This window comes from Mustela nivalis (assembly GCF_964662115.1).
Source record: "Mustela nivalis genome assembly, chromosome: 1".
Classification (NCBI taxonomy): domain Eukaryota; kingdom Metazoa; phylum Chordata; class Mammalia; order Carnivora; family Mustelidae; genus Mustela; species Mustela nivalis.
Genome location: NC_139020.1, coordinates 201,653,634 through 201,661,516, shown reverse-complemented (window position 1 = coordinate 201,661,516; position 7,883 = coordinate 201,653,634). Strand labels below are relative to the sequence as shown.

Sequence of the window (7,883 nt, the reverse complement as noted above, 5' to 3'; positions counted from 1 at the left end):
CACACACGCACCGCCGCTCTTAGAAATGTAATCTGGGCGCCAGCGCACGCCCTGGGGATTCTAGAAATTCTACACAATGAAAAGCCCCCTAAACAGCTCCTGAGCTGTGAGTGGCCAGGGCCAGCTGGGGCACTGTGGCCGGGTCCTCCCCAGGCCGAGTTGGGCCCCCCGGTCCCTGCCAGGGTGAATGGCCCACTGTGCCGCCCGCGGCCCGCCTCGTGCTCCAGGCGGGAATCATGCGTCTGAAACCAGCTCCCGCAGGCCCCCAGCTCCCACGGCTCCCACGGCTCCCACGCAGACCCTGCAGCCAGGCTCAGGGGGTGCCCTCAGCCAGGCGGGCAAGGCCCTCTCGCAGCTCGCTCAGCTCAAACAGCCTGACGTCCAGCAGCTGTGCGGCCCGGCCCACCTCAGCCCGTGCTCGTTCCCGCTCGGCCCGTGCCTCCTCCAGGCTGCGCTCAGTTGCCCGCAGCTGGTGTTCCAGCTCAGCATTGCGGGTCTCCAGGTCCTGCAGGGACACGGTAGACAAGATTTAGGGCCCAACAAGTCTAGGGTCACCAGCCCTGCTTGGGGCATCCAGCATCTGAGTGCTATCCCATCAGACCCCACTTTGGACTGCCATGCCCCCTCCGTCTCTTACCCTCCCTGCAGCTTCTCCCAAGACACTCCCTGAGCCCTTGGCCAATATAAAGGTCATAGAACTGATCACATCCCTCTTCTGCTCAAGACCCTTCTGTGACACATCAGGCTAGGAACAAAATCCACATCCCTTCCTCCTTGCTCATTCCAGCTCAGACTTTCTGGCTTCCTTGTGGTTCCTTGAACATGTTGAGTTTCTCCCCACCTCAGGGCCTTTGCACAGGCTGAGTACTCTGCCCAGAAGACAAGAGGGAGCATTTCCCCAACTTGTCTCTTCTGGGTCCCCAGATCCTTTAACATCTTCACCTGCTGGACTTGGGACATTCCCCATGAACATTTCTCAGAAAAAGTCTTCAGTGAAAGCCAGACCAGTCAGACCTGGCTTCAAATGCAGGCTGATTACCCTGAGGGCTTGATGGGGTCAAGCACGGCAATTCAGCAGGGACTCAAAAATTGCTTGTTGAGGGGTGCCTGGGTAGCTCAATTGGTTAAGCATGTGCCTTCCGCTTGGGTCGTGATCTCAGGGTCCTGGGATTAAGCCCCATGTTGGGCTCCCTGCTCAGCAGGGAGCATGCTTCTCCCAACCCCCTCTGCCCTCCTCCCCCCACTGCCATACTCTATGTCCAAAAAATGAATAAACTCTTTAAAAATTTCTTGCCTAGTCAAAGAATGAACCATTGTACTAATAACTATCACAAAACACTGGCTGCAACGTAGGGTCCTCCTAATCCTTTACAACCTTGGGTAAATCTCTTCCTGACCCCACTTACAGGTGAAGAAACTGAGGCTTGGAGAGGCATACAGCAGCCCAGGACCCATCAGGAAGGAAAGACCCCAGATCTGTCCCACAGAGGGGGCGGGCTGGGACACCCTGTGCCGTGATAGCAACACACACCTGCACTTTATGCTGCGTCTCCTCCCGTTCCGTGGCATCCACGGCCTCACGTGGTCCACCCGTCTGGTTCTTCAGTGTCTGGATCTCCTAGAGAAGAGTTCCCAGGGTCTATTCTGGGGGTCCTGGCTCCCCTGTAGGAGGTCAGGGAAGATGAAGCCCAGGGACAATCCCTCTGCTCACCTGGTCCTTTGTCTGCACTAATGCCTCCAGCTGCTCCAGTGCCTGGCTCCCTTCCTTCTCGCTGGCTGAGGGTTGCTCGGCGGCTGCCTGGGCCTCCAGCTCAGCTACCTGTGTGGACAGGAAAGTCAGACCCTGACACCCCAGCCTGCACTCTCCTGACCCCTGGGGAATCTGTCCTTTGCTCAATCACACCCCAGACACTCAGCCCCCTCTGATTGGGGGTACCACCTCCAAGCAGGGAGGACTTTAGTGGGTTTGGCAAAGGTTGGCATTCTCTCAGACCCATAATACAGAACAAGAAACTGAGGCTCAGGGAAAGGACCTGCAGAGATCACACGGCCAGGCAGTGAACCCAGGACGGATAGGACATGCGGAGGCAGGGGCTCCCCAGCTACCTGGGCCACCTGGGGTCTCTCCAAGGGGTCCCCTCACCCGCTGCCGCAGCCTCTCGGCCTCCGCGCGCTGGGCCTCCAGCTGCTGCCTCCACTGGGCGGCCGCGGCGTTGGCTTCTCGCAGGGCGCCCGCCAACTTGTTGTTGCTGTCCTGCAGCGCGAAGAACTCGGCCTCCCACTGCACCTCGCCCACAGAGCTGCAGGGACGCAAGGGTTGGAGGGGGCGAGGCCAGGCCGCACAGGTAGGGGGGAGGGGGAGGCTGGGGGAGGGGGGAACAGGGCGGGGCGGCGCGAGGGATGGGGCCGTGCTGGGGGCGGGGCCACAGGTGGGGACGTCCCGGGGGAGCGCGGTCTAGTCGGGGGCGGGGTCAGTCCATCCGAGCAAGCTCAGAACCGGGTGCGGGTCGGGGAGGCGTGGCTGAGGCAGGGTTAGTTCCCAGGGGCTGACGAGGTAGGGATAGGGTCAGCCCCGAAAAGGCGTGGTCAAAGGAGGAGCGCGTTCGCGGGGCGCGGTCCGCTCCAGAAGCCGCAGGACCGGAGTCAGCCCCCTCCCCTCCCCGGGCCTTGGGTACACAGTGAGATCCCGCGGCCGGTCGCGCCCCCCGGCTTCAAGGAAGCTCCTCTCCGCGCCTTCCGTCCCGCCACGCACTATGCCCGCCCCACCCGCCTCACCCCTCCGACAGCATCTTCTTGAGCCGCTCGCGCTCCGCGGGGCCGGGGACGTCCGCGCTCTGGCTACGGAACAGTTTCTCATCACCGGGGCCGTTGGCGCTGACGAGGGGACTTGGGGGCACCTAAGGGTATGGGCAGAAGCGAGGTCACACTGGGGTCCGGCTTCGGTAAAGGACAGGTTGGTTAGGTCATGGCTGGGATCAGGGCTGATGTTACTGGGGTTGTGAAGGAAGACAGGAGTCCTTTCTGAAGCGCTGGGATGCAAGTAAGCCCTTCCTCTCCTCATCCCCCCTCTATGGCTCCCCATGACCCCTGGGCCAGAGCTCCTCGAGCTGTACCCCCACCTTGCCTGCCTAGGCTCTCATCAAGTCCCAGGAGCACACCTGAGGCAGGCTAGTCTAAATAAACCCACTGAGATATTCAAAATCTGCAAAGGTCGGGGGAGTGAAGTGAAACCTCCGTGCTATCCTCTGATGGCACTACCCTTCCCTGGGGCCAAATTTCAACAGGAGTTTAAGATTCAGATGGGAAGCTCTCTTCCACGCTGAATTCACTGCCTGGACCAGGAGCCTGCTTTTTCATCTCTGTAACCCTCTTTCCCAGCCCTGGACCTGGCACACAGTTGGTGGTCGGTAAATTCTGCTGAATAAATCAATGGGGGAAGGCTCCCAGGACAGTTTTTCACTCTGCCACCTTGCTGCTACTTAGCTATTTCAACCTCCAGGTTTCTACTCTGCCATCTGAGCTGGTTTCCAGGCCTTCAGGGATCCAAGCCTAGCCAGACCCCCAGGTCGTTCGTGCTCCTGACACTTTGCCTCCAAGGCTCCTGCTGTAGGTCTAGTTGGACCCGATCTGTGAGCACTGGTCTTGGGCACCTGCACAGCACAGTAGCAGCTGAGTGACTAGGAGGCATGGGACAGGGAGTACTGACCTGGTGGGCAGCGAGCCCCAGGGCTGGACTGGTGAGCTCCCCCCCATCCTGAGATTTCTCCCTGGCGAGCCTCGCTGCTTCCTTTACTTCCTGGAACTTCTCAGCAAACTGGGGCCGGGCGGGGGGGGGGGGTGGTGGAGAAGCAGAACAAACAATCAAAGAAAGCCCAGCCCCCTCTCCCAGGGCCCCACTTGGTCACCCCCACCCAGCGCCAGCCCTGTCACTCTGGACGGGACTTTAGGAGCCGTGCATATCCTCTCATCTCATGAACTGGAAGAAGACTTGGGACATTTCCCAGCGAGCAGACTGAGTATGGTGGCGGGGGTGGGATGTTCACGGAAGCGGAGTACACCGAGCCACCTTGAGAAAGGGCTCCCCTTTTCTCTCAGTCTGGCTTATTTCAGCAAGGAGAGCCTCAGGTAGGTGCTCTCTTTAGTGCCCGGGACACTTGTGAATATATCGTTTTATAACAAAGAAAAAGCAAGTCTTGGGCTCAGAGCCTCCGAGAGGGCACCTGTGCCCAGGGAGAATGTAAATTGCCCTGTTCTCCTACTGTATTACCTTTACCACACTACCAGTTTTCCAATTAGGGTGGGTAGGATACGCTGTTTTTCATTTTAAAATAAATTTCTTTCATTGAATAATAATTTTTTAAAGAATTTTTTTAAAAGAATTTTTAAAGAAAATTTTAAAGAAAAACAGTCACTTGATTGGGGCAAAGGGGCCAGTGCCATTCACTGGTGGGGCAGGTGGGGGGGAGGGAGGAAGTCATTTCCAAAAACAGTCCAACAGCCACTGAATACTCAGTGGGAAAAAAAAATACTCCTACCTTATACCACCCACAGAAATTAATTCAAGACCTAAATTTGAAAGGAAAATGAAAGCTTCTAGAAGCGAGAGAATCCTCACGATCTCATTAGGAATCAGAAAGCACTATCCATCCAGGGAAAAAATGGGATGAGACAATACTGAAGTCTGGAGACAGCAGAGGGTGGAGGGAGGCGATGATGAAGGGAGTGAGTGCTAGGGTGTGTGAGGGAACTCTCAGCCCGTCCCAGGCACCCAGAAAAGGTCAGGGTGTGTCCAAAATTGGAGTAGGTGGCCCGCCGAGACATGATCCAGGGAACCAGGAAGGGCTGTCTAACTCGGAGGCCCATCCTGCAACACCTGCCCAGGGGCCCCAGTGTACCTGGGAGAAGACCCAGGCCCAGCCCTGTCCGTCCCACCACGGAACCCTGCAAGCCCACCTGGGTCAGATGCTGCTCAGAAGCAAAGCCAAGGCCATAAACAGTGTTGGCGCGACTGTCTGCCCACTGCCCGAACTTCTGGGAGGTTTTGGTAAAGGTCATGTTGGGGGTGACAGTGCTGTTGATGATGGCCTGGGTGGGGGGGGACACACAAAATTCAAGGTTGATGAGACTGATAATGAACGTGAAACCCCCCAGGGTATTATTTTATATTAGCTCCTGGGAGATCCTTGGTGTGAGCCATTGCAGGAGGGAGACTGATTCTGGGCTCTTCCCAACCCCAATCCCCCAGGCACACAGCAAGGCAATGACCAGATCCAGGCCTGTGCCTGAAACTCCAGGAGCTTGCCACCCCACCCAGGCCCTGCCAGGACCTTGGCACCCCCAATGCTGATGATTCGGTAGACATTGCGGGTGGCATCGTAGAAGTAGGAGACAGTGAGTGCGTGCTTGCCCGCGGGGATCCAGTTCCGCTTGGTGGCTGGGTCAATCTGGAACACATGCGCCCGTGTGCTGAAGATGGGCTGCTCCCTGTAGGGGGAGAGCATTCTCAGAGGGGCTGGGCAGCACCCAGGGGACTCAGGGCCAAGCTGGGGAGGTAGGGGCTCACCTGGCTGTGGACATTGGTCAGGCTGGGCTGGGTGGGCTTCAAGAAGCAGCCAGAGGGATGGCAGGAGCTGCGGGCTCAGTCTCTGGTGGGGGTGGGGGGAGAGGGGGCTTGTGAGTGTCTCTCCAGGACAGGCTTAAGGAAACCAAGCGGGTCCAACCTCAGGATCCACTGCCAAGGTACACCATTCATAGAATGTCAGTCAAAAAGGTAAGGGCATCAGCAGATCACTCAGAGCAAAAAGACCCTGTCCCTCTCCATCGAGGAAGCCCCCACATATGCCGAGCAGGAGATGGCTCTCTGAGAGGAGACAGGTGGCCCTCATTATTCCAGCATAAACTTCTCAGCATGCTGTTTACTGAACCCCCGGTGACACCCCCTCAATCTTGGGGTAGGTAGAGAAGGCCAAGGTGAACTCCTGCTTGGTATTTTCTGCCACATTCACTCATCACTCCCTAAACTAGGATTTTCATCCAAATGTGGGGCAGGACTAGGTGCCTACTGGGAGACTAGTCCCCCACCCCCAGAATCCACAGGGGGACCCCTCAACTTCCACTGTAGGGCAGAAGCACACCTTGTGGAGTCAAGAGTCCAAATCCCCAGGAAGCTCCCAGCCTAGTTAAAAAGATAAGATGTAGCCAAACAAGTTTATCTCGGTGCCCAGTTCCTGGTCACCCATACCCACTCAATCCCAATAGGGCTGGGCTGGGTGGCATCAAGGATTAGGAGAAGGGGCCCCCCAGCTCCTCTTGGTGCCTTTAGTCACAACCCCACAGAAACCAGGAATGGCTGTCCTAGAGAATTCTTGACCCTCACCTCTGTGCCCCCAAAACCTGCACTTGGGGCATCTGTAGAGGACCAGCAGGGGCCAGGGGGAAGGGAGGTGGCAAAGTGGGGGAAGGGAGGCCCCCCGCGGAGCGGCCTCCTCGGGTCAGAGGAGGGATGCCCCCCCCACCCTGTCCTGGGCAGCTGCTGCCCCGGTCACAGGGTCTGAAACCGGAGTCCCTGTGTGGGGGAGGGGCGGCAGCTCTGGCCTGGGTTGGGAGCAGGTCCTGGAGCGAAGCAGAGTTCCAGGGTGCAGGGGTCCCAGAAACACAGGCCCTTCCGGCCCTGAAGGTCCTGCCGCGACTTGCAGCTTTGGGGAAAGTTACTCACCAACTAGTCATGTGCCTCGGATGCCGCCGGCCCGCGGGGCTCCCGGAGGAGGCCCCGACCCCGCCCGGTGCCCAGGATCCCCAATTGCGTGTGGGGGCGAAGCCCCACCCCATGCGCCCCAGTCCGGGGGGCCTGATATTCAGTAAGGAAGGAGTTCCCATCCGCGTCAGAAGCGGGGCGCCCAATACGCGCCCCGACTTCGGGAAGTGCCACCCTAGACCCGGGAACTTCCGAGATCCGCGCGACGCCCCCCAACTCCGGGCCCAGAACTTCAGGGACACATTCTCTGTCTCCTCCAACCCCAGGTCCAGAACTTCGAGGATCCCTCGCGCCACCTCCGACTCCTAAATTTCGGGGACTCCCTGCCACCTCTCCAACCCCGGGTCCGGAATTTCGGGATCTCCTCGCGCCGCCTCCCTACCCCAGGCCGGGAACGTCGGGGACACCGCAGCCTCTTCCAACGACCGGTCCGGAACTTTGGGAACCCCTCGCCCTATGCCCTCTCCGACCCCGACTCCGGAACTTCGAGGCCCCCGCGCCCTCTCAAGCCCCGGAATTTCGGAGCTCCCCGAACCGCCCCCAGCCTCCCTGTGCGGAACTTCGGGGACCCGCCGCGCCCTCCCCCGGTCCTGGAACCTCGGGCCCCCCGCGTCCCCGGCGCAGGCTCGGACAGCCGGGCTCACCCTGCGGGCTCGGCGCCCCGCGAGTGTCCGGGCGCGAGTCGGGTGCTGCCCCGCGCCGCCGACTCCCCGCAGCCGGGCGCCCCGCTCGCTTGCTGGCTCCGGGGCCCGCGCCCTCCGCGCCGCCCTCCGCACCGCCCGCGCCTTTGTCTGCGCCTCCGCCGCCGCCCGCGCCGCCTCCGGTCCCATCGCGGCCGGTCCCGACGCGGCCGCCGCCCGCCCCGCCTCCCCGGGCTGCCGAGGCCGCCCCGCAGCGCCCCCTGCCGGCCCTCCGCAGTGGGGGGGAGGGGGAGAGGGAGGGGCGGAAGCCGGGAGGAAGGCGGGACAGGACCGGCCTTGGGAAGGAGTCCCAGGGAAGAGGGACTGGGGGTGAGGATGGGGACAGAGACCCAGACCCAGAAGCAGAGATATCAGAGAGAGACACTGGAGACAGACGGGTGGAGAACGTGACTTCATCGTCCTATCAGGGGTGGCCCTGACCCTCCAGG

The 7,883-nt window shown here is 60.1% G+C and overlaps 1 protein-coding gene across 2 annotated transcripts; it reads right to left on the bottom strand.

Moving 5' to 3' along the window:
• Nucleotides 1-14: 14 nt before the first annotated feature.
• HOMER3 (homer scaffold protein 3) lies at nt 15-7,591 on the bottom strand. 2 transcript variants are annotated; one of them, XM_082706806.1, is made up of 10 exons: nt 7,399-7,591; nt 5,564-5,645; nt 5,328-5,484; nt 4,954-5,085; nt 3,707-3,814; nt 2,776-2,897; nt 2,144-2,300; nt 1,712-1,819; nt 1,532-1,618; nt 15-505 (listed from the first exon to the last, which is right to left on the bottom strand). In XM_082706806.1, the coding sequence occupies exons 2-10, from the start codon at nt 5,575-5,577 to the stop codon at nt 314-316; spliced, it is 1,077 nt and encodes a 358-aa protein (XP_082562932.1). In that variant the 5' UTR covers nt 5,578-5,645; nt 7,399-7,591; the 3' UTR covers nt 15-313. The 2 variants fall into 2 exon arrangements, with proteins under 2 accessions (XP_082562932.1, XP_082562933.1); XM_082706807.1 differs by lacking the exon at nt 7,399-7,591 and adding an exon at nt 6,716-6,842.
• Between the last annotated feature and the right edge of the window lie 292 nt (nt 7,592-7,883).